The sequence below is a fragment of the Strigops habroptila genome, chromosome 11, assembly GCF_004027225.2.
Source record: "Strigops habroptila isolate Jane chromosome 11, bStrHab1.2.pri, whole genome shotgun sequence".
Taxonomy (NCBI): Eukaryota; Metazoa; Chordata; class Aves; order Psittaciformes; family Psittacidae; genus Strigops; species Strigops habroptila.
In genome coordinates, this window is record NC_046360.1 from 25483030 (window position 1) to 25509866 (window position 26837).

Consider the following 26837-nt stretch of genomic DNA (forward strand, 5'->3'; position numbering starts at 1 on the left):
TATCATAACAAATCCAAAGAAGGTATTAAGTCTTGCTTATTTACTAAACAACATACAAAAAAGGTTTTTTCACCACTTGCTCAAAAAAGCTACTTGTTTGCAGTTATACAAAATTATTGTATGCATTAACACAAGCCTGGGAGAGACCATCACAAAAATAATGAAGTATTACTTGATAAATGATGTAACAATTCTGGATCACTGTACCACCATGAATCTTAAATCCTGATAGATATAAAAGAGGTAGCAAGAATCCGAGTTCGCAAAACAAAGGTTCAGCGGCAAATCACGGTAAGAAGAGATCACTTGAATACTGTGAAGTAAAAAAGGGTTATAAAATCTGTCACCTTACTGTCTTTCTAGTTCCTGGTTTCTGTGGTTTCTGCTATTTGCCAAGCATTCAACCATGACTCCCTGGCTTGCACTAAGTGGTTTCCCTCCCAAGTACAAGGCAGCTGCAGATCCCTTTGATTCTGAAATTAGATGATATGTAGTACGTTAGTAATACAGATTAATAGCCACAAAATAAAGGACATTTATAAGGGTGGGGTGCATAAGGCTCCATGCTGAAGGAGCAAACTTGGGTGCTTGCTCCAGATATTACCTCAGTATTCTTTTATGAAAGAGAATTTAGAAAAACAAAATATTTAATCTAAGCATATTGTTACAGTTTAATTAAATAACTAGAAATTACTGGTTTACTTTCCAAAAATTAGTCTAGTGATACAAAACACATCTCATCTCATTTCTTCAAATGTTTAAGTGCTAGTTTTGTGCTGACTAAACTTTTGATGCCAAGAGATCAAATATAGGAAAACTGTATCATTAAGCTTTCTTCATAGACATGCAAAGAGAGGCACCTTCAGAAAATTCAGAGACAAAACCTAATTTACACACTTGGAAAGAGCTTTAGTATCAGTTACCAGGCATGGTGAAAACATGCCTGTGATAGTAAAAAGTGAGACAAACAGGGGACCTCATCTCACCTTGGCTCTGTAAAGCCACTCATGAGTAGCAGAAATTCACCTAGTACTTTTTTCTAACAAGTTTGTGGCCTTCAGATGAAAGTCTGAAAATACCTATTTGTATTTAAAAAATAATTTTATAATTAATAAAGTTAATATCTTAAAATATTTTAATGTAATTAAATGAGTTCCAAAAATAAGCAATTATTTCCAGTAGATGGCAGCATCAACCTGTAGAACAGATTACAGTATTTTACAGTTAGTATTTGTGAATAAGCATTAACTATGGAAGAACTGTCCATTCTGGATCTGGTACCCCCTATTCAAAGGAAACAAATCTTCATGTATGTAGAACTGGGTTTCTGGCTGTGTTACATCCTGACTGGATGTTATGTATCAGTCAGCATCACCATAAAACATCAACATTTTCAAAAAAAGTAATCCATTAAACTGGTACCTAAAAGCTCTGATGTGTCCTTCAAATTCGATAAATACCTGTGGAATCTCAAGAAACATCATTCCCTCTATATCAGAGGCATTCCTAAAGCAGTATCCCTGGTTCAGGTGGGTCATGTTGAATAGGAGTGACTACCGAGAAACACTTTATCTACCTTGTAGTTCAACTTTGGGCCTGTCCTTTAGGCAGACTCTGGCAATTGATTCCCTGGTACTGAGCTTCACAGACTTTAAACTAAGTGCTCCTGTTGTCTCATAGCAGACCTTTGTGTCCCAGGAGGTAGGTCTTCATCCTTGACTTGTTCTTTTCAGTGCTGCAGACCATATCTGGGGAACCAAAGACCGCAGACAGTTAAATTTTCTTTTGTAGTCTCAGAGGACCCATACAGTTCAGACTTCCATGGGCATTCCCTTTGCTTACCTTTCTCAGTCAAGGCAATCTATCCTTTTACATTTATTCCCTGAGAGATCCAATATAAAAATCACACAGCTTTGAAGTGACTCATTAGTGGAAGCACTGTATGTACAATGGTAGGTAACCTGAGAAATCAGAAGCAATTTTTTGCATGATTTTCGTGCATGCCAGTTCACTGCTGCAGACTCCATTGTGCTGACACCAGGATCACTAACCACAATGATCACTGACATATTTACTTACGTTACTTTTCCTTTTTACTTTGTATTCACCGTTTTGTATTTTACCCATCTTTTCCGGTACATTTTCTCATCTATGCCCACCTCACCACCCCTCAGCCACAATCAGAAGTCATTCTTTCAAAAGCAGTGGCATTTCAAAAGCGCTAGAACCAGAACAAGTTAACCAAGTCCAGAATGATATCAGTATTCTGAAACTGGAAGGCTTATTCCTGAAGATAATTTGGATAAAACCAACCAACCAAATCCCCCCCCAACCCAACATTATTAAGCTTTATTAGATCAAGTCAGTGGCTAAGTGCATGTCAACTACAAAGCAAAACCAAAACACTGGCACTGCAGCATTTTGAACATGATGCTCAGTAGGTTGCTAAATGATAGTAAATAAACGTAAATTAATCTTCTGAGAATCACTGGCTGGTTGGCAGCTTTTTACATGCCCCAAAAGTAATCGTCTCAATGTTTGGAATAATAAATATTTAGTAGAGATGTGTCCCACAAGAATCCTGAGAGAGAATGGCAGGATGTTAATTTATTTCTTCCACTTACTAAATCGATTCTTTAATACAAAACTCTGGGAGTTGAGTTGAGTGCAGTGACTTGTTTCTTGGTTACTCTATTGTATCTAGCAAATTGGATCCAAATATGTAACAACTCCAGCAGAACCACAATATAAGCCTTAGTTCCGTATGGTAAGCCTCACTGTGTGTACCTTTGAAAGTTTTGTAGTCTTCTTGAACAAACCAACAAACCAAATAAAAATCAAAATAGTTTAATGTAATTTATTTTAAATGCTTCCAGAGAAGTTTAAGGCTATTATTAAAAAACGAAAAAGTCAATACACACATTCATTCTTTCTTCCCGATCTAAACACTTTACAGGCTTTTTGCTCTCTATTGAACATTTTGCTGAACAGGTTTTCTGAACATGGTTCATCACCTACTGTGATTTCCTCTGCCTTTTCTTTTGCAAATTTTTCCTTTCTCTTATCTTCACTGGCATACTCCTTCAGCTCTAAAAATGAAGCAGTTGAAATAAATTACAAAGCTTGAAACAGAAAAGAAAATTGACTTTTTTTAAAAACCATAAATACAGAAATATGTTCTATAGGGTAAAAATGACTTTTTTTAAAAAATAAAAATACCTTGTTTCATATGGTTTATCATCTTGTCACACTGATTTCTGTAATGCGCATCAGCATATATAGAAGATACTTGACATACTAAATTTTCTGTAAACTTGTAGAACACAAAAATGTTTTTGGCAATAACTTAGCAGTTTTTCTACTTCTGTTGTTACGAGTACTTTGCACAGGTTATCTTGTGTAATACGAAGGATCATTTAAGTTTATTAATACATCATTTTCATAGCTTGCCATACAGCACTGGCATTATTTCTTATGCCAAGAAATAAAGCATTACCCAGGGATTCCTGAAAAGTAACAGGATATTGAACTGAGTGGTTTAGACTGCATTTAAGTGACTCATCTGCTTCTCATCATAATGAGTAGATTAAATCAGCCACCAGAAAACACAGTAACATTTCCAATTACAGCATGAGATTAAATGCAACAAAAACTTTTAAAACAAAACTGAAGAAAAATATAAAGGATGTAATACATCCTAAAGGAAAAGCAATTCCCTTTCTGTTTAAAATTTCTCTACATAATCCCATAGGGCATTTTGTAGAGCACCACTTACATAAAATTGTCACTTAATTTTAAAAATCAACTACATATAATTGTAAACAGACATTTACAGAAAATTAAAATGTTTTAACATGAGTTTAGTGGTGTTTAAAACCAACAATGGAGGTCAGTGGAGTGCAAAATGCTGAAGAGGGCCTATTCACAAGCAAAAGCTTTTTTCCATTCTTATCCTGTTTGGGATAAAATATATATATATATATGGCACTGAAAGCAAATTATCAGCTTATTTACAAATACCCAGTACTCTCAGCATTTCATTTAATTCAGTGCTGGCTGTAGAGGTTTGGTTGGTTGGTTTTTTCAGTTGATTATTTTTAGCATTACATGCTTTGATAAATAAACACAGCACTAGGGTGACCACTTTAACTGACCAGAATTTAGTAAGTTTAGTTGCTGGAACTTAGGGCAGTGCTTCACTTGGAAAAATTCATCTCTAAAGAGTCACTGGTTACATGGCCCGCTATTCATAGTTCTTGTTGATTTAATACCACAAGAGTTCAGACAGGTTATTGCAAGATGTTTTCCTTTTTTTACAAGAAACTAGTTTTTCCTTCAGTGCTTTTACGAAAGCTTATCTTGATACCACCCATCCTGAAACTCCATATTAAGTCCACATCTTGAGCTGCCCCCGTTAAAGGGCAAATAAAGTACTTAAATTATTAAAAGATCCTTTATGTAATGCATATATAAACAGTAGTTTAGAGATTCTGTTTACAGCAGGACATTGAGAATAACTGGTCAAGTACCTCTTTCATCCACCTTAAGACGTTTACGGAATATAATCACAGGACATGAGTTGCGAGAGATTCCAGCTTATACAGATCGGCAGTTACAGTACAACACTCATAGGTACGAATACAAGGACTGCATTGACACCGTCACAGAAAATACTCTAAAAGTGCTTCTCCAAATGGTTCCATGTATGGAATGCAAATACTGTACAGGGAAGAGACAGATTTTCTTCCATAAACTGCTTTTGTCAAACATTGGTTTCTATTTGCTTTTCATGTTCACAAGAGTTCGTCTGTTCCATACGTTCACAGTCACCGCTGACCTCGCTGGTGTCCATACTACAGTCTGACTCACAGTCCGATTGGTCCATTCGCTCCAACGTGGTTTCTCCCTGGGGTACTCTGCTTCCATCTGGTGACAAAAGGAAATGTGCTTCCGAGTTCAGCACGCCAGCTTTGCCTGCACATGTAGCTTTTTCTTTGGCCTGGCGGATACAGTTAAGCCACTGTTGCTTGTTGAAGGAGTCATTGGCTTGGAGTGAGTGAGTCTGGCTTTGAGATCCATTTTTGAAGCTGACTCTGAAGAAGTTTTTGACTGAAAGAGACAATACATATCCAAACACTGAATGCTTTGGCTGAATAGATTTTATAACCAAAGAGTATATGTAAATAACAGAATCTGCAAAATCTTTGACGTAGGTTTTTTCCTGCCAATACTGTGTCAGACCAGAGAGAAGAATCTAGTTATCTCCTAGTTTTGTGGGGCAAGAACACAGAACTCCACAACCACTTCTAATAATTTCATATTGCTGGATTAAACAATTTTGGTTCTGCCATGCATGAGCTACCCATAACACTTTAGGTGAATCAGCAGAATTAATGCTTCTCCCACACTTCAACGCCTCTCGTCCTACTTCTCTGCAAAGCAGATTTCCAGAATCTTCACTGAATACTGTGTCTTGTGTCAGCTGGAGATTGCCTCGTCACCTCCATTCATTTCACTAATAAAGGGAATACATATGAAACCCCCTCAAAGTTTTCACAAGGTAAGTGAGATTCAAAGGACTCTTGTAATAGAAACAAGCATCTTTATAATAGTCTCGATTAGGAGGACATTAACTCTTACCTCTTGACATTAACATGAATAGCTTCAGTCTTAACACTGAGGACTACATTAATTACCTGTCAGCTGAAAGAGTTATGGAAATGCAGTCATACAAGCAATAATACAAGGAAAGTCATAACAGCTTATAATTTTGTGGGTTTGCCACTCTGTCCTACATATTCTCCCCTTCTCAATTCAGTACAGAAGCAGGTGGGTGGAGAAACCCCATTATCAATATAGTGAACTTTGAGAAACAATCTAAAGAAGCAAGTTACAAGATAATAAGCCAGCTTGAAATAAAAATCAAGGTGTTGGATATAGGTAATGTGAATTTTAGAGAAACCATTCTGATGCCTCAGTGGCAAGTGGTGTAAGGTTATGATGATCCTATATGAGCAAATAAAAAAAAAGGTGTAGTCATACTTCTCTCATTGTTGCTGAAGGCACCACGTATGGATCCACCCAGTCGCACCTCTCCATCTTGCAAGTCTTCTAGCACAAGTTCCCTCACGGGAATTGGCTGCCGATAGAGCTGGTAGCAGAGCTGTTCGTTATGGGTGATAGCACGAGTGATCACCAACACTTCTTCAAAGAGGAAGACGTGCAGTTTCTGTTAGAAATCAGTAAGTAATAAAGCATTATTCCTTCTTTAGAACATCATTAAACCAAATCTATTTAAACTATAGTATGTTATAACCTTATATTTTCAACAGTTAAAATAAGGATTCCTCTCTTCCCACAGTTTAAAAGTCTTAGGAGGCAACAGCATATAAATACATAAATACAACAATTTAAAAAATTTGAAATCTATTTTTCATGTCCTCGTCTCAGTTTCTTATGTCATGATGCTAACTCATCTTCTCGTGTCGAGGCCTTGTGCATGACATTTCAAAGCACTCTACAGCAGCATACCTATATGCATTCTTCTTTCTGACACCCACTTTAACTTTGCTCTACTCTCTGTGTTACTAAGAAACAGGCAATCTTACTCATCCAAATATTTTTAATGCTCAATTATGAGCAATATTTTTACAATTCACATGCTGCTTACAAACAGCTTCACCACAGCTCTTTAAAGCTCAAAAAAATTACTTTTGCTCCTAGGTGGTGCAAATTTTTGTTATGCTGCCAAAGAAAGGCAGGGGTAGTGTGCATGGAATAAAGTTCATCGAAAGACGAAAATTGGCGGTTTCTTCCTGATAGTTTGCTATACAGTAACTGCCTGCCTGATCTTTATCAAGCGAACCAGAAAACAGCATCCATTTTATCTATCTCAGCTGTATGACAAAACATGATTTTATATGCATAAACATGTTACATAGAAGCAACTCTCAATGCTGAAAAATGCATTTAGGATTCTACTTACTTAGTTGGGTTTTTTTAATAAGACTTTAGTAAGATCAGCTAATGAGAAAAAAATCTGTTTTCATTGTTTGTCCATTCAAAATTTCATGTTGTTTTTATTTAACCTTGGGGAAAAAATAAATCTAAGATGACTGGTTTCTATTAATTTCTCTACTAATCTACATGTTCTTATGTGTCAGCTTATGATGCTTATCAATAGTGCAGACTCCTGGAGTCTGGAATCTGCAGTATCAAATACCAAATTCCTCTGGTCAATAAATTAGCTTTGATTTCAACAAATAATCAAGTAAACCAATATTTATAACCACAGCCTTTGACAGACTTAACATTTGTTAGTACATTTCGTGTCTTGTTATAGACATTACTGTCATGTCGCTAAGTCCAAAAGTATGTTTCTTATTTGTCTTTTTTCCCCTACGAATGTTATTGAAATGTATAAGATTTACAATTTAGCCAGGAAATTGTTAGGTCTCCCTAAGAGACAGAGAGACATATGACACATATAGCTGCTTATCTCCATAATACAGATATTTGATTGCTAACAAAAAAGATGAGTGTTACAGATAATATTTATCAACTTGCTATATATGAGAGTGATGTTTGTCTGTATACTCACAGCTTTTAGCTGTCATGCAAAATGAAGGTATCTTTAAAAGCTATTTATGACAAAGTATTTACTCTTACCACTCCCCTGTTGTTCTTCAGTTCACCATGGCAACATACAACACGTGAATTATCAATCAGTGAATCCCTTTGCCCTTCTTCAAGATAAATAAGTCTCTCTTTGTAATACCGGCATTCAGATTCACCAGTTTTTATGTTGATTTCAGCCACTATGCCCTGAATTATATTTATCTGCAGAAAAACAATGAAAAAACCATGAACTTTAGTTAGACATTCCAGTATTCAGAGCTATCTCCTAATAATTTGAACTGTAGCTACAAGAAAACACATTTTAATTTACAGTATATTTTTCATAATTTTTTGCAGACCATTCTATAAGAGTATAAATACTAGGTACAGAATTAAGCAGGCTACAGTGTACAAAGACAGTTTAGTTTGGCTTCACCATTGTTTCTAACAATGGCTTAAAATTCTGGTATTTGTCTCTATATCAAACCGAAATAGGCAGAATTAAGATAAACAGATGTAAGAAATACAATGAGATGGTTTTTTGTCAGCTGAAATGTGCCAATAAATGACACAGGACAAATAACCTGCTTTAAAGATATTTATTTAAAATAGATTGTAATTCTCTGAAAACTGCTGTATCGTATCAGAGAACAAGAAACAGAAGACCTGTTAAGATCCTTATCCTGCAAAACATGTAACTAGCCAAACCCACTGAATTCTCAACTTTTGTTCACTATGAAAGTTACCCTCTGGAAATAAAGCAAATTATTTTACAATTCCACTACTTGCACAAAGCTACAATTTTACAATTAAAAGTCATAATTATCTTCCCCTTTTACTTAAAAAAAACCCAAAAAAAACCTTTGCCCTTTCTATAAAAGTACTCCCCCTATCTTTAACTTTTTTATACTATGCAGTCTTTAAGGACCTTGAGACCAATGTAACCAAAACTTAAAATATGGTTCCTTGATTGAGCATGTGGATGTGAAGTTCTATTGATTTTAGACAACTCTAATAGTGACCATAGGTTGCTTAGACTGATCAAATTCCTCTGTTAGATAACTGGAGGTGGAGCAGGGGAATGGGTTGAGACATACATGCCCAAACAGGTAATTCAAGAACCAACTGATTCCAGGATATGTATTGGGGATCAGCTTAGCCCAATGTGTTTAGAGCAGATTGCCAGACAGGAAAAGAAATTTACTTCATAAGCTTAAAACAGTGTTGAGAGCCAACCACACAGAGTAATTTCTGTTTCCTAATTTAACTTGGCAAATACACAATTTACAGAATACATCACTTCAAAAGATAAACAGTGATCTGCTGAAGCAGAATATCACTTTTTTATTATTCATTAATAAGCAGAAAATGCTATAATCTCCTAAAAAAAATAAACCAAACCCCAAAGCCAACAGTAACTCACAGCTTCTTCAAGGTGCTGCTGATCTGGATGATCATTTGGGGTGTGTCTCAAAATTTCTCTGAGTAGCAATGGGTATTTAACCAAACGGCTTCTCGGGATGTCAAGGAAATTCCAAAGGTCCAGTTTGCGACTAAAAGGAGACTCTAAGCAGCGCTGTAGGAAATCCTGCACTCTGTGATCTTGTTTCTTGTGATCCAATAAAGCTTTGGCTGCTACTTGATTGCTGCAGTAGCTATCATAGGAGTTCAGGCATGGAAGCTGAGGAAAGGAATAAATTATTCTGCAGCTGAAACAAAACAGTTTGCTACATCGAAAGTTTCAGAATTCATGCTGAAAATCTTTTAGTAGGAGATTTATCCACAAATTATTGATGGTAACGTTTCCAAAATGTCAAGATTCCAAGGGTCCTCTGACTACCTTGTTCATCATTTAAACCATTTAAAAAGCACTAGCTCATCTCTCAGTTCCTAGAAATCTGCAATATTATTCCAAAGCATTAAAATTATTCATGACTTCAGACTAAGCACTACTTAGTGCAGACAACAGTTAAACACAGAAGCTTGATTTTAATTATGAATGAAATAAAAGCCTAGGAATGAGTACTCCCAAACCTTGCCTTTTTTTAGATAAGCAAACTTCTATAGTCAAACTTCTATATTGCCTTCAAGAACCTTGACCAAAGTAAGATGACAGAACCATGCCTTAAATCTGAAAAAACCTAGCTTGTATGTTGATTAAAACAATACATCCATTTAGAAAACCTGCTACATTAACACATGATTATATGTAAAATCTTCAACAAAGGACATATTTGGACTAAGGGAACTTAACTGGTGTTCAAACACACCAAAAAAATAAATATATTTAAAATCACTTTATGCAAAGAAAACCAGCTAGGTTTTGACAGTTAGAAGCTCATCATTAACTACCTGCATTAGGTACTCGTAGTGATCATGTTTCTCTTGTTTACAATAGTCCGCTGTTTCACACAGTTGCTGAATGTATTACTACCTCATCCCTTAAAAATTTCAAGGCCTTTTTTCCTGCTAAATTTCATTACTTACAAGTATTTACAAATAAACTTTTCACATATCTAAGTACTTTTAAAATAGCTCTTTTGGAATATAATGATCAATCTTATCAACAAAACTCACAAAAGCTATTTTCAGTGTTTATGCAGTTGGATGCTAGCGAAAGTGAACTTACCAACTTCTGTGGGGCAGCAATAGCAGAGCTCTTTTATCCCCATCTGTCTTATTTTAAAAACTTCTACAAAATTAGCATCTTTGACAGCACTAACAACTACCTGCTACCTTGACTGGAACAGGCTGACATTCAAAAATAACTGTAGGGTGCTCTTGCACAATGTGTCTGTTCAAGCTTCATTTCCCCAGGAAACCAGAATACAAATGGGGGCAGGTTCTTCAGTGATCTACATCAGGCAAACTATAGTCTGCCTCTTGATTTTTATTTAAAGCATATTAAATGCTGCTCATCTCCTCAATAGCAAAAGCTTTAAAAGCAACATCCTAGTCTAAATCTTTTCAGGAAAAATCCCTAAAGAGAGAATGTATTGCATTATGTTTCTAAATAGTTGCCTTACCTTTTAAAAATACTTTGAGAATATATTTTTGACATGTTATGCCAGATATGGAAAGGAAATTGTCTAATAAAAACTATGCTGCAGGTCCAAACTAAAGTCCCAAAATTAATTGAAAATGCTGCCTTACCCAACCCACAAGGATATGGCCAACATGTTCTGTTGATCCATCAGGTTTCCTGACTTCTTGAAGTCGCCTAAGAAGATCTAATCACGATTAAAAAAAGAAGAGAAACTGCACTTAATGAACCAGATGACTATAAATCTATATGCAGTAGTAATGCAGACAAAAACTATTTGAGTTTTACCTTCATGCAGAGGAATTAGAGAGTCCAATGTTCCAAAAATTTGGTTCAACTCTTGCTCTGTCATTATGGAAAGTTTAAGCATTGGGTCATGGTAAGCCTGAAAGGAAAAAGGGGAGCTCTGTAATTACCATATCATTGGTAGCTGAAAAATTAGTGATAGCATTTAAAGCTCTCTGTAAGCAAAACCAAACCAATTGCAGAGAATATTTTGAAGTTTCATAACCCCATCTTAAAATATCAGTTTCATACATAAAAAAAAAGCAGCACTTTTAAGTGTTTCAGAAAGAATGGGAAAACAGAATTATATTTTGGTGTCGTCCCCCCCCCCGTTTTAGCAATTGTAAAAGCAAGGATTATTTTAAAAGTGATATGAACCAATTGATACTGTTTGTTGTATTGGGGTTTTTTGTCTGTTTGACTGGTTTTTTGAACATACCTTTTTTGCTAACTTCAGATCTTCTATCAAGTCTTCTTCTCCCTGGGAAAGTTCAAATATAGCCTGTAAAAAGAGACACAAATATCATAAAATATATTTTATTTAATCTATACTCCACTTGTTGAGTTGATGTTACATTCTGAACAGCTGTCTTAATACCATGTAGCAGAATTTCTCTACTAAATCTAATTGCAGAAATAAAGTAAAGCTTTATTCCATAACTATAGAAACATGCGGTATTGTTTAAAACAGAGCTGTACCAGATTGCTCATAAAATGCTTATCTGAAATAGCACAGCGTCCTGGGTTCAGCTGTAGCAGTCATTCTTTTCCTTCTTGGTAGCTGGTGCAGTGCTGTGTTTTTGACTTTCAGCCTGGGAACAACGCTGATAACACCGATGTTTTTAGTTGTTGCTAAGTAATGTTTACTCCGACCAAGGACTTTCTCAGTCTCATGCTCTGCCAAAGAGGAGGGGAAGCCAGGAGGAAGCAGAGACAGGACACCTGACCCAAACGAGCCAAAGGGGTATTCCATACCACAGCACGTCATGGCCAGTATAGAAACTGGGGGGAGTTAGCTGGAAGGCCCAGATCACTGCTCAGGTCGGGCTGGGTATCACTCAGCAAGTGGTGAGCAATTGTATCCTCTCCCCTTGTTATTTCACTAATCATTATTATCACTGGTGGTAGCAGCAGTGGTTTTGTATTATACCGTAGTTACTGGACTGCTCTTATCTCAACCCGTGGGAGTTACATTCTTTCGATTCTCCTCCCCATCCCTCCGGGAGCAGGGGGAGGCAGAAGGGAGGGAGGGAGCGAGCAGTTGCGTGGGTCTGAGCTACGGGCTGGGCTTAAACCACGACACGACACGTAGAATTCTTTTTTCAAGCCGAGGTGTTTCCAGATGGGGGAGATATTTTCAGTGTGATATTTTGACTCAGCTGTACCTTAACCATTTATACAACTATTTGCACAGGTGTTTGTTGTGCTCCATTTTAACACTTGCAATGGTAAAAGTTCCATGTGGTCTAGTAAGTAAAAGACAGATCTTCTCTAAAACATTTATTTGGCAGTGAGCACTTTTATTTTGGTACCAGTTTGGTTTTGTAGGCTGAGCCCTACTTAACTATCAGCTGATGTTAGTTACTTCTTGGGAAGCAGATTGGAGACTTGAAAGACTTTAAAGCCAGGAGATTAAAAATGACCACCACCCTAATACACTGGCTTATCAAAATACCATTGTTATTTACTTACTGCATGATTTCATTCTAAACTGGGGTACAGAAATAAGTTAACAACATTTTGGTCAGTTAGAATTACCAACTTCACAGCCAAGGCTTTCAACCTGCATAAATCATGGAAGAACATAATCAGCTAGTGCAGATGCTCCTAGCTTGACAACATGCATGCATGGCAGGCTTGCCATAGTGTGAGTTAACTGACAGCACAAGCATGGAAGTAGCTCAGATATTCTGTTAAGGCACACAGCGTAAGAACCCTCATGCAAAAGTTCCTGGAATACAGCTCATTTATTTGGGCTCTATGAAGGGTTCTGGCTTCTGCCTCAAAATAGTAATGACTGTTGTTCTGTGCAAATAGTTTGTACAGTTCATTTTACAATAAACTGCTTTTGAAGGTCTCCATTTTAAAAGTGATTTCCTATAAATTCTTGTACAATATTAAAATCTGCACAAGAAATGCTTGACGTTACTGTTTCATTCCTTTCTCAGTTCCTGAACTATTCTCAGAGAGATTACTATAAACTTGTGTTGCTACTGCTACAAATATTTTTTTAGGGGTGTGGGGGAAAACTTGATTCCACAGGAGATCTGTCATTGGCTTTAACAAGAACTACTTATAATTTGTCATGTACAACACATTAAAACCACTGATGCTTTGGAAGATACATATTTTAATCAATATTTTATCTTTCTAGCACTGAAAAGTTCCTCAAAGACACTCTTTTCCAAGCCTTCCAATATCTGAAGGGGGCCTACAAGGATGCTGGAGAGGGACTCTTCATTAGGGACTGTAATGATAGGACAAGGGGTAACGGGTTCAAACTTAAACAGGGGAAGTTTAGGTTAGATATAAAGAAGTTCTTCACTGTGAGGGTGGTGAGGCACTGGAACACATTGCCCAGGGAAGTTACGAATGCTCCATCCTAGCAGTGTTCAAGGCCAGGTTGGACGGACTCTTGGGTGACATGGTTTGGTGTGTGGTGTCCCTGCTCATGGCAGGGAGGTTGGAACTAAATGATCTTAAAGTCCTTTCCAACCCTAACTATTCTATGATTCTGTGTGTACATATCACTTGAATACCAGTTCCTGAAATAGCATGCTCATCTATCATTACTGGAACAAAATGAAACATCAAAGTATCAACCATCACTACAGAAACTGTCATACAGAACATGTACACTCATGCAGGCAATCACAGTACAATGTACCTTAGTAACTTCACATATATTAAGGAAATATGAGCTGATTTTGAAGAATATATTGATCTAACATAGCTTTAATTATAAAGACAAAGGATGAAATTCTGCTTCTAGTGGAGGTGGTGACATTCTGTTTAATCTCAGGAAAGCTTCAAGTGCTATCCTAATGCCTACTGGCATTCTTTAACTCCATGCTTTAAAGATGACTTCTGAGCATGAAATTTATGGTAAAAAAAAAAAAATATTATACCTCTTGACGCTTGATTTCTTTAGATGTAAGCATGTGATTGACACAAACATCAAAGGTCTCGCTCCACAGTTTGCTGTCTCTCCGCTTTGTGTTAGCAGGGGGCATATTTCGAGACCATGATCGTGGACTGAACAGATCTGGGCGACTCTCACTACGGAAACTGATAGAACGCTAGAAATAGATAGAAGAATAGTTTTTAGTGTCAGAACAGTTTCACACGACACTTTTTCCCCCCCCCCCAAGGATTCTATATACATAGTATATAAATAAATATACATATGAAAAGCTAGGACAGCAAAATCTGGTAGATAAACTCATCCTGTGTATCAACTTAAAGTCAATAGAATTGTTGGATTTTGTTTATTTTGGGGGGTGGGACTGATCAAAGACGTCTGTACTGAAAAACACTAGGTTCTATCTTGAGGATACCAAGTGAAAAGGTGCATTACATCAAACATATTAATGGTTTAAAAATAAGATGTTTTCTCAGTTGAGCAGAAAGTGGGTTCAGGAACTAAAATTGCCCTTTAAAACCTTTCCTCTTACCTTAAAAGTGTCTTGCTACCTGATGGTAATAATTAATTCATGCTATAATGCTCTAACCAAACTGGTTTTGAAGGGAGAAACCCTTTCAACTGGTAGCATCCTGCCTACTGAGATACATAATGAGATCAAGCAACGAAGTCACACAGAAAGGTGTGAAATGGACATCTGACTGAAAAGAGAAGAACAATCACATTATCTTTAAGGAAAAGGTACGTAAACACTCGGTTTTAATGTTTATGACAAGCAAGATTCTTTTTACACCAATTGCTCCTGTTTACTTCTTAAGCATTTGAAAGAGCATGTTAATCATTGCTAGCAGATAGCAAATTGTGAAACACCAATATTATGTTCTACTGCTGTAGAGTCTGTATTTACATTTCTGGAGCCTCTAAACTCTGATGACGTGTATGAGCATCGCTGCATCTATTATGTGGTCTAGTCTTAAACTTCACTAAAAACAAGTCCAATTTTAATTTAAGTGAGACTCAAGAGTTCTATTTGACTGTACACTCTTCAAAAGACTTCAGGCTAAGGATGGATACTTTATGGTCTCAATCTGCTATTCTGAAAAAAGATTCCTTTCTTGTTTCATTATAATTAGAGGCTTATTTTGAGGTCCTACCTCTGAAATGCTTCAAGTATTTCACATTGTTGAAATACTCTACATGTTTGTTGTTATTTAAAACTTGCCTTACATAACACAACAGCCTTTCAGTTGCCTTAGGTAAGAATATTTAAAACAAAATAAATTCTCTTCATTTCCAGGTTGAAAGCAACATATACAAAGTACAATATTTGAAATTCTCCTTTGAAACTAAGAGCCCATGAAATGCAAACAGTACCTATAAATACAGTATGTTTTTAAAATATCAGAATACGTATTATATAATTACTGTGCCTTTTAACATATGCCATTCTGAGCCCCTCCTTGGAATTCACAAACCTCCTAAAAACAAACACACACACATATATATACACCAACCTTCCAAAACTTTGCAAGTCAGGTGCTAGTCTTCCTTCAAGAGTTAAGAAGATAAAGAACACGTGTGAGATTACATGCTTACTTTACACTTGTTATAATGATGAATCATGGAACCAGTTATTTTCACATGCAAATGGAAAGATTAGCAGGGAAAAAAGGCAGATATGCTGCATCCACAAATCACCAACCATGAGAATGCAGCCAAGCAGAACTGTTGTCATTCTATGACCCAAGGTGGAATGCTCCTTTCCATGCATTCCCATACGCGTCGTCCAGTATACAGCTCCTTTGTTTGTGGTGGTGTTTTCTTAAAGGAACATTTTATGTTGAATACTTATAATGAAAATCACCAGACAGACTGATTTTTAAAGTAACTGCCTTGATCTTGAAACCTTTTAACAAAAGGTCATATGCCATGTTATAAAATGGTATGCACCCATAACAGCAAACTGAAATTCCATACAGTGCTATGAGAAAAGTAAGCTTTCACATCCACTAACACTTCTTTATGCTGCACGAGAAAGCTTGATGCTATTCTCTACAGCCCTATACTGTCCTCAGTTGGACATAAGGGGCACAAAAAGACTAAAAAACTCAAAAAGAAACCAAACTGCCCAAAAGCCTGCTTGCTTGGTTAGCATATTTGCTACCTGGACACAGTAAGTATATATTTAATTGATTTCTCTCATACATTATCCTTTTAGTTAGTCATACAAAAATGCACCTTGCTTAATATTAATAGAGAACATTGGAATGAGGGTACTTATTAGTGGAAAAGGACAGAAATGTTTTGAGGTGTTATTTAACGATGAGGACAAATTTCACTTCAAGAGCAAGTGGTTCTTTGGCACACAGCAAAGACAAAACCCCTGACGGACTTATGCTAGGACACCGAAATCCGGTTAGGCCAAGAATCACACACATCAGCGCTGAATCCAAGCTTATTTTAGCATGGTACTTTCTTCTTTGCATACACATTGCAGACATTGGTTTGTAAAGCTATGAAGAACTAATATATCTCCAGGGAAATACTATTTAATACTAAAATGAGTACATTGTCCCTTGAGAGTTGAGCATACCTGAATCATCAGTGCAGTAACAGACAAGAATAGAAATAAGATGTAAATCTATAAGATAAAGAAATCCCCAAATAAACAATAAATTATTTCAATAAATCTCTCTATTAGTTTAAGATAAATGTACAACATCAGTTTAACAATCTCAGTTCTACTACTTTACACTTTCTTTTGCAAATAAACAGGCCTGTTTCAGTTTAGTGGAACAAAGCCCTAAACTGAAGTGATACCAGAAATTTTTTAAAAGCAAGCTTCAAGGTACTCTGATGGCATCTTTGGTTGGTACTTGCCATGAAGTGGGAGGGGAAATCAGTCATGTGATAGAATCCCATGAAGGAATTGTAGGAATGTCAAAAGAGCATTTCTACATCTCTAGTCTTTTAAAAATATTTCCCTAGATTCTGGTTTTCTTCAAAAATATGCCCACCATACCAGTGAAAAACCATGCCTATCTGGGATTATTAACATTTTCAGGTAATTCACAAAAACTAAAGGACCTGGGGAATAACCCAGCCACAACCCCTGGGTTTATTTCCTGTATTTATCTGACTGCCAATAGCTTTAACGGGCTGTTACAAGACTGTTACTATGAAGGGTCTGTGTGTAACTGGTGTTAATTCATGCAATTAGAAAATCTTCATTTCAGCTGCAGTAAAGCAAACAGCTTCATGTAGTGGGAAAAAGGAAATACAGAGCAAAGTCGCAGCATGCAGAAGTGATATTAAGAAGAGTTTTCTTCTTAAGGATTTTTAGAGATGTCCAGCGTCCTTAAACAGATAAAAGTAATTTGGACTCCCTGCAAGACACACTGATGAAAACTGAGGCTGCAGAGGAAGCTAGCCAGACTTTAATTTGTCTCTTCAGCATCAGCTGGAGTTCTTTTTCTGATCCTATTTTCAGCTTTTAAGCCAAACAGCACAGCTGTGAATAAGACCAAGCAGAAACAAGCAGATCATCACAATCATTAGCCTAGCTTGATGCAGATTGAAAATACAGCCATGAAATATAGTGGCTTTCCAGGCGGATGAACAAATAAGAAGACCTGCTTAGCATTTGGTATCCTGCAGATATAGAGACTCTGTCAGAGATCAAGCTAAGAGCATGATATTAGTCAGTCTACAGAGCTCTATGTGACAGAAACAGTGACTATAAACAGCCAAAAAAAAAAGCAAGCTGGAAAGACTTTGTGTGTTTTGGTTTTTGTTGGGGTTTTTTTTTTTCCACTTAGAATCCTTGTGGAAAAATATTGACAATAATGTGAAAAATTGTTATAAAGGTGAGAAGACAAAAAATCAAATACCTCTATAATTGATGCAAAATAGGAAAAATCGCTAAGAACGTGTCTTAAAAGATCTCAGACAGTTTCTCTTCAGCCTGCATGCAGAAGGTCTGGTAATATCCAGTGGAACTTACACGTACAGAGGCAAGGAAAATTATGCACAATAAATTTAATTTTTTCCTCTTACATGTATCTTCCATTCAGAAAGAATATAAGAAGGTTTGACTGAAATGCCATAAAGGAAACTCAGAATTTTCTAATTCCTTTTATTAATGCTGCTGCAGTGATCATTTTAGATAAATGCTCTTTTGGGTTTGTTCTGTTTTCTTCCAGGGGAAGAATTTATTTGTTTTGGATGTTGTGCTGTTGATAGTATTCTTCATTTTACTGATACAGAATATCTAGCAGCAATGCAAGAAGAAAGATAGGTTTTGACTGAAAACCATGAAGATACACAAAAGTTCATCCAGTAAGAAAAATCAGCACTTCTTGCTTTTTACAAGTATTATATGATGAAAAAAATCCTGCTCTATAGTGTTCCACAAGGCACAGCGACAGTTATGTCAATACATAATAAAGTACAAGATTATACATGCTTCTCAATGTTTCTAAATAATTCCAAATGGGGCACCCAAGCACAAGGTCAGTCTGGTTTTTTTTCCCCTGTTCTGCAGCCACTGACAAAAGCAGATAAGAAGTCAATTTACAGCCAGCTATGAAGGCAGTTTAGAGAGACATCACCAGCATTCATCACTTGGGAATGGATTCTGACCTAGGATTTGAAGAACATACAGGCTGATTTCTCATCACAGTTCATAGTTACTTAGAAGAGATGGTACGAATAACATCACTGCTTAATCTGCTTAGAAGCAGACAGTTAATTAAAATATATTCTTTTAATCAGTACGAACAGAGCAAGACAGAAATGCTGCCAACATTGCCAACAATGCTTTGTTGCAAATGCTGCCAACAGGACTTGCAACAAAGCCACTGTTTTCTCTCCTATTTTCGTCCAAATCTACCCTCAAACACATTTATATACCTCTCATGTCAGAAAGCTGCTATTTACTACATGTGTGAAAGGGTAGTTTGTTTTGGATAGTCTAAATCAAGCTTTAATGAAATACAGTATTGACCTGGACAGACCAGTCTCAAAGACGTTCACTACAGGACAATAGCACAGGTACTTAAATGAGGACAACAGCTGTCTCAGGCTGTGAAAAGGGAAGCACAGAAGCAGTTTAGCCAAAAATTAATTCACTTTCCACACTCCTCAACAACTGGAACTAATGGAGTCCTTCCAGAGCAGGGCCAATCTTTTCCTGGAAGCAGACTATGGAGGAGATTTATACACCCCAGGGAATACAGGCATGTCTGCTCTAGTCACGCTATAATACACCTTCTGGATCAAACCCAGGACGAGGGGAGTTCAGACATTTTGCCTTTCCTCTAACCCCACACATGCGGCTTTTCTCTGCAGATGTCTGCACGTCCAAAATCATAGGAACAGGAAAACCAGTATTAAGGAAACCCTGTGGTATCTGTTTTCTACACTGCCTCTACAGAAAAGAAATGGGTTCCTTCCCATGATTTTTATTTATTTCTCGTAAGACTCCTAGCTCTAAAGTTTTATTTCCTTAACCCTTGAGATTAAGAGAACTTCAGTAATGCTCTAATTAAGCTAATTTTGATTAAGTAACGTTTTTAATACATTCAAGATATTTTTATATTTCCTCTCATCAAAGAAGTTAAGCTTGTTAAATAATTTTTAGATCTTACACATGCCTTCTTACATAAACTGTTTTAAAGAGGAAACAGTCTGGCTGCCTAGGCCGGACCCACAGCAGTACTGCAGCTCCCAACTATGTGCCACTCATCATAACCATCAGGAGTTGAGCACCCAAATATTTTGCAGTCTCTGGGTCTGAAAGCACAAATGCTCTACAAAGTTCTGTTAGTCTCCAAATACGTTAAATATTACACACCTAATTTATAACCACGACAAAGTACATTATTTAATTTCTAAATGGCATTTAAAATTTGCTTGCCCTTTATTAATTTCCATCATCAGCCTCAGAAAATGACTTTTTTTCCAATTGCTCACTAACTCTTTTGTTTAGGCAAGGTCAAAGTTCACTGCACAGAAGGGAATTTAGCAGTCCTACATGACTCACTGTACCAAAAATAACATTTTCAAAGAAATCAACCAAAATGAAAAGAAAGTGTAACGGGAAATTCTAGTCATCAAATTTAAAAAGCAATTGTAACCCTTTAGTATAACAACTTTTATATGCTACAGGTGCAATAGTTTTCTTACTGCTAATTAAAAAACATTGGTTTTGGAGTTGTGAGTTTTCAAGTTGAGTAACTCTGTAGTCGTAAGCTGCCGTTTTTGGGACATTACAACAGTATGTGTGCACATACGTGCAGTTAACATTCCCATGCTAATCCCAGCAGAAGTGGTGAATATGTATGCATTCCCCTTTTAGCAACGTGCTTAATGCAGCAGTGCATTTACTGCCATTACCTGAAGTGTCTGGCTGAACCGCTTCAATGGAGTGGCTCGCACAGGAGGAATGAGACTCGCCAGTGATGTGACTCTGGAAAGCGGCTTCACCCGTTTGTTACTGGGCTCCTGTAGTAGGGGAGGAGGGCAAGGGAAAGGAAAAATAATGGGGGGAGTGTGAGCATAATCAGATGAACACTAACAGTTTTGCCACTTTTTCCCCAAGAAAGCATTTGTAAAAAGCAGGTTTGTAAACCTGGTATAGAATCAGGGTGGTAAATATACTAGCAATTTTTAAGGCTGACAATGACATTACTCTTGGCTGGTACATACAGATCCTGGAAACAGCTGAAAAATGTAATGATGGAGAAGTTGGCATGGCTGGAAGCAGGGGAAAGGAAGAAGGTAAAGAAAGACTAAATCATTTGATTATATTAACTCAAAAGAGAAATTCTCATCAGTGCTTTGCAGCTAATGTGTATTATGATAATACATCACTGAAAGGAATACTTTCAAATAAAAACAATTCAGTTTCTTTGCCTCTGGCACTGTCAGCACATGGCTCTCCTCAGTCAAATGTATTTTATTCCAGAAAATATAATTTAGACAGAAATCTCTAACTGTAATTGTCCTCTGAGTGCATGTTCCTTTGGAAATACTTACACAGACATGCAAACACATTAATAACATGTTTACATATATTTAATTTTTGCATAAAATAGTACAGAAAATTAAATGAAAATCTACCATAAAGCATTCAATTAAATATTTTTTCTTTACATATATACTTGTAACAGCATTTATACATAACCACTTCAATATAATATACAAATTGTCCTGCAGATTGTAAAAAACACAAATGTTAACAGAAATCATAACACAAGGAAAAAACTGATTATAAATACATAAAAATGGAACAGTTACCCTTGGCTTCCTAACCTCCATCTGACATTTAATGGATCTTGAACAGCACATGCAAAAGGCAACTTTTGACAGAAAAAGAGCCAAACCTTCCAAGTGATGTTAAAAAACCCATCCAACATCATCTTTCTTTTTCAGCCATGCTTACGAAGTTTGTGTAGGTTTGCTATGCCTCCAATTTCATAGACATAGCATTAAGGAAATGAAGCATGCCTATTATCCTGTTGTTCAGAAATCCAAACCCTGCTGGAAATAACTCGGATGTGTCCCGATACCAGAAAATAATAAATCTCAGCAGCAACGACCATCATCTGTATTACTGGCAAGAAAAATTCGCTTCCATTAGCACAGCAACAGAAGAAAGGTGAGAAGCAGCTACATATTTAATTTACTTCTCAGCAGGCAGACCTGGAAATCCATAAATGCCGGCTGAGACGAGGGATAAAGTGTTTAACCCTCTAGCAAAAATAATGTATTCCATCACACATGAAACCTGGCGTTAAAGAGTTTCAGCAGCCTAGATCAAGCTATATCCTTATCTTCACTGTTGCACTGCTAGTCACATTGCTTCATTTTCAGCAACCATGTCTTTGAGACAGGTTTTTGAAGGAGTATTTTTTTACGTCACTGCAGCACTGGCAGCACACTTATCTACAGCATCGGCATCCCCACCCCCCTCGCCTCACTCCCCAAAAAAGAAGAAGAATCTTGAGATTCCACTGTAATTCTTCTCTAGCTGGTGGTTCAGCCATTGGCTCTTCCTTTTTTACAATTATTCAGAATGCCAGTCCTGGTGCACAAATACTATCCCATGGCAGAGCCTGCTTGTTAGGAATCATGCTGCACTGCAGTGAAAGGACATGAAGTCCCTGACATGTGCCAGCAGCACAGCTTTTGCTAACACTTCTACCTCAGCAGCAAAGATTACTTAGGCATAAATATCACACCCCAAAACCAAAATCTGGCAATCAGGACTGTATGGACTTTTCAGAAAACAGGGAGAGGGGGATTAGGATTAAAAGATTTCTCCTTCTCTACTGGTTGAAAGGCAAAGCTCATACAAAAAAAAGCACAAACTTGATCTACCATAGCCGTATCTTGCTTTCTGAAAGTGAAATGGTCCCCATAGTCTACCAGACCTTTTCCACACACAGTTCACAATTTTGCAATCTTTCAGCCTTAACCTATAACAAAACTAAGTTCAGAAGCCCTTGGATAATTTCCTGAGGAGCCTACTGTCAGCAAATCACAAAGAAAGTATTTCAATGCATCTCTGCAGTATTTCATTTGAATGTGTGGCAAAAAACTTGAATGAAACTTTGAGTGGTGCTTAAAACTAAGTAAGCAACAGCAAGTAAGTCCACGTTGTCTGAATACTTCCAAATACTGTGTGTATGACTGCAGGTGCCGTTTGTTAGTTAGCACCCTAAGCCTGCAGGCTAAGCACTCAGAAGAGGACCTAATTTGCTCTGCAGTGTGGGGCACATAAACCTCAGGCAGCTGTGAAGGTTGATGTGTAACACTGGAGAAAAATGAGCCTGGGTAAAAAGAACGGAAATCAACTGCTTTCTCTTGGAGAGTGAGAGGAAGTGGAAAAAAGAAACACAATTTCCCCTTCTTCACATCAGACAGCCCAAAGGCTCTGTGAAACCTGCGCTGTCTCCTAGCCAAGGATACCTACAGTTCCAGGGAGAACACAGTAGAGCCACCACCAGCCCTTTAAAACTTCCCCATCCATTTCAAGAAGGAAAATGCTACAATTTTACTCATGTTCCTGCTGCAAAACTTGAGTGAAAATAAAATTTTATGTTAAGGACAGGGAACTTCAAACAGATATTCAGCCACGATCAGAAAACATTAAGCTCTTCTAGAGCCTCTTTTTGCAAGCCACCAGAGGTCAGCACTTCTCAGCAGTGAAAAGGAAAGGGAGATGATGGGTTCTGGAGTTCCCACCCCTTCTGTGTCAGCACCCCGTTTTGAATTCCTCATGCATCGTATTCTGATCTCACACTGAAAAAATCGGATCAGAATTCAAAACAGCTAAACATATAGTTCAAATTAGGAATTCAAATTTATTAAGAGAGATCAGCATTATTACAGGATTTTCTCCAACACAATTACTTCAGGTAACTTCAGAATTCTGAGACTGACACCTCTACCAATGAGTTCTGAAAGTAAATCTTGTTAATCATGACTTCTTAATTATGGGGAAAGCTTTCAGTATACTTCCAATGTGATTTTCATCCTGCATTAGAAGCTACCTGGTAAGGTTAAGATACCTAACTGGAAGTGAGAACTCATCAAACCTTAGTGTTCTATGTGTCATCTTCCTCAGATAAGTCTAAAACCAAAAGCAATCAGCACTGAGTCACTGCCTCCAGTGTGGAATAATAAAGTTTGTAGAGATAAGGCTTTGACTGTGCAATGAAAACTGTGCACTACCAGAGCAATTCTAAACCTGTGAGATAATAATACTGAAACTGTTGGACACTCGCTGTGTTTCTGTGGCATAGTCTACATCCATTCTGCCTCTACCTTCCCCTTTCATCAGTACCCTTATCCTCAAGCTGTGTCACCTCTCCAAACCAGCATCAAAGAGAAGCTGAACAAACCATTGAGACCAATGATCTGGACAGGGAAAATTCCACAGTCAAGCGCATAAAACCCGAAGTTTTAAACAGATGCTGTTTTTCTTACCAGGAGCTCTGTTCCGCACAACCAACAGATCAAATGGAAAGAGGAGAGTGTGTGAACTGTTCTGCGTTACCCAGAGCTACTGACCAGAAGCTATATTTGCACATTAGCCCAGTAAGATGAGGGAGCTGCATTTCAGATGCTGCTTCCCAAGCCTCTTCAATTTTACCTATTTATTTTTAAAATAATAAACTGCTTGTGGTTAGGAATTCCTGGTACATGTGTTCATTATTTTACTAATTTGTCTCTGAAAAACTTCGGATTTTCTAATTAACCAGGGGTCTTGCAATCATGGAATCTTTCAGAGTATGAATCTAAGCACACAAGAATGCAGAACTGTGTGATTCCAGTGTCCGGCCAGCATGAAGAGGCTCCAGTAAGGGCATATTATCCAGGAAGAATGAACGTCAGACTCTGGTCTGTACCTCTCAGTGTGCTCAGAAGACTCAGAGCTACCCAAGGTCATCACTCCTCCTTCCCTCCTGGTTCAGCGAACTTTGAAGCAGATGGGATTGAGAGATAGGATTTAGTGGCTGGATCCACTTGCAACAACCATCACCTGTCCAGACTGGGAATTGGGCCAAGTTATGACACAAAAAAATTCAGGAGTTACAACATTTTGCTTGACCATTTAGAGTTGTTATTATTGGTACTAAAACATCATTTCAGAGTTTGGAAATTACTGTTAGACTGCATCTTCAGAGTCATGAAGGCCTGCCAAAACAATATGGGAAGTAAGTTAGAAAACAAAAGATCCAGACTACAGTTTGGCAGAGTTTCCAAAATGTGGAGCTGGTGTATGTGAACAAGTAATGCTAATCTGACAGGGCTTTAAATTTGATATAAGGCTAAATAAAGCTGAGGGAAACATGAGTGCAGGAACTTCAAAGGCTGAACAGTCAAGTGAAGTCAAATTAATACCTGACTAGGCTAGAACAAAGAGCAGATGGCTTTTGGAGGGAGCTGTGTATTTGAACTCAAGATGACTTTGGTAACGTTTGAATTCAGAGAGCAGAAAAAATAAAGCTGGAAATACTGTGTATATACACAGCCTCAAAAAGAACTCTTGAAACTGTGAACAAACTGATACAAGTAGCAAACCTGTGTCTAGAATCTGATGGTTCTGGAAACCACACAGTGGACATCTCAAACAACTACCATGTCCTTCTGAGAGGGTGTATTTTTATCATATACATTTTTGGAAATTCATAGCAAGAAAGATCAGAGTAATCACAATGGCATGATCACTCATTATCACAAAGTTAAGACTGGGAACTACCAGAAAAGACGTTTTAAAGATGCCATGCCTCACCATTCTTCTGATTTGGAATCAAAGACAGTGCTCTAGATCACTCCTTCACTGTAATTTATTCAAAGATCCTATATATATGTACAATTGTATTTCTAGTATCGTCTACATATTAAATTCTAGTATCGTCTACATATTAATGATTTAGACTGCTGAGTAGGAAAGGAAACCTCTAGCTTTTAATGTGTAACTCAGCAAAAAACAGCCTTCTGCTGTTGGGCAGCTGGGAAAGGCATACAGGAAGAAGCTTCAGCTATAGTGCTACTATAGCAATACTCTTCTGAGTAACTTCTGCCAACTCCTTCTTCAGTAAAATCTAAGTCTTTCCACCTTGCATAACTGAATGAGGTGTTGCTTTTTAAAACTGATATGGTCATTCCAAAAAACCAACACATTGTCAAAAAGAGAACTTTTGTATCATTAGTTTTGGCTCTAATGCACACGGATTACCATTTAAAAGCCTGAATCTTAACATCCAGCACCTGCTCCTGGGGCAAGCTAAGCATTCAACAGCCACAGAAGCATGTTAAAGCAGCAGATCCTCTAAAGAACTAGGCACTTACATTAGCTGCAATGTACTGACAGCTAAGTTAATGTTATTTTTATTTCTTCATCAGTGAAACAGGCACCTTATAATTGGATATATCTAATAACACACTAGATATGAAAGCTTCTAGTAGGCTATTTAGGGGAAGAAGCTAATACTTCTTGTGCTCTTCATCCACAAAATAAAACAACTCTCTTACTAGTTTATGTAAAGAATGGACTTTTTTCAAAGTTCAAAGCAGAGTGTCAAAGTGAGTTAAATCAGTTTAATAATATCGATTAGTTTTCTATACATTGTCATTCCACCAGACCACCCACCACTTAATTATCACACTTTGATGGATAAATTACTCTAGCAAAAGATTTGGTTTCATTTTCTAACAAACAGAAGGAAAGCAAACAAAAAGAACTAGGCCAAGTTCCCTTTATATTGCCTTAAGAACAGCAGAACCAATGACCTGGATAACACATATTGAAGGGCACCGAATAGGAGCCTAGGCACCATATGAAAGGTCTTCATTTGCTTCAGTACCTCACTTCAAAACTCTTCCACTCTATGCTCCTGACTGCCTTAGCCACTGATTTCCTCCCAGTGAACAGTAAAAGCAAACGTATGTTCACTGCTGGTATGATTGTTTTTCCACCTGAGTCTTCCATCTCTTATCAGCAAATACAACAGCAGCCTCCATGTCGGAAAACTGGTGCTGAATTTGACAAACAAGGGAAAATATTTTCCTGAGGGGTCATTACACTTGTGTCTTCACGTGCAGCACTACTGTGACCACATTGTGTTGATTTTTCTGATTGTATTTAAAAACAAACTCAACAAAAGGAATTTACAGAGATTTTTAAGGCAACCCAGAAAATAAGTGCTAGGGGGAAACTGGCATCGGACCTTAGCATTT

At 37.2% G+C, this 26837-nt stretch overlaps 1 protein-coding gene across 4 annotated transcripts in view; it reads right to left on the minus strand.

Annotated features, from left to right (window-relative positions):
- Positions 1-2831: 2831 nt before the first annotated feature.
- ARHGEF3 (Rho guanine nucleotide exchange factor 3) overlaps positions 2832-26837 on the minus strand; it is a 120360-nt gene continuing 96354 nt past the window's right edge. For all 4 annotated transcript variants that reach the window (XM_030500560.1, XM_030500563.1, XM_030500562.1 and 1 more), the window contains 9 exons: positions 20484-20591; positions 14074-14244; positions 11385-11447; positions 10949-11045; positions 10771-10847; positions 9041-9298; positions 7669-7839; positions 6043-6229; positions 2832-5109 (listed from right to left, as the gene is read on the minus strand). In XM_030500560.1, the coding sequence (XP_030356420.1) occupies positions 4763-5109; positions 6043-6229; positions 7669-7839; positions 9041-9298; positions 10771-10847; positions 10949-11045; positions 11385-11447; positions 14074-14244; positions 20484-20591 (1479 nt within the window). In that variant the 3' untranslated portion in view covers positions 2832-4762. The remainder of the gene's footprint in view (positions 5110-6042; positions 6230-7668; positions 7840-9040; positions 9299-10770; positions 10848-10948; positions 11046-11384; positions 11448-14073; positions 14245-20483; positions 20592-26837) is intronic.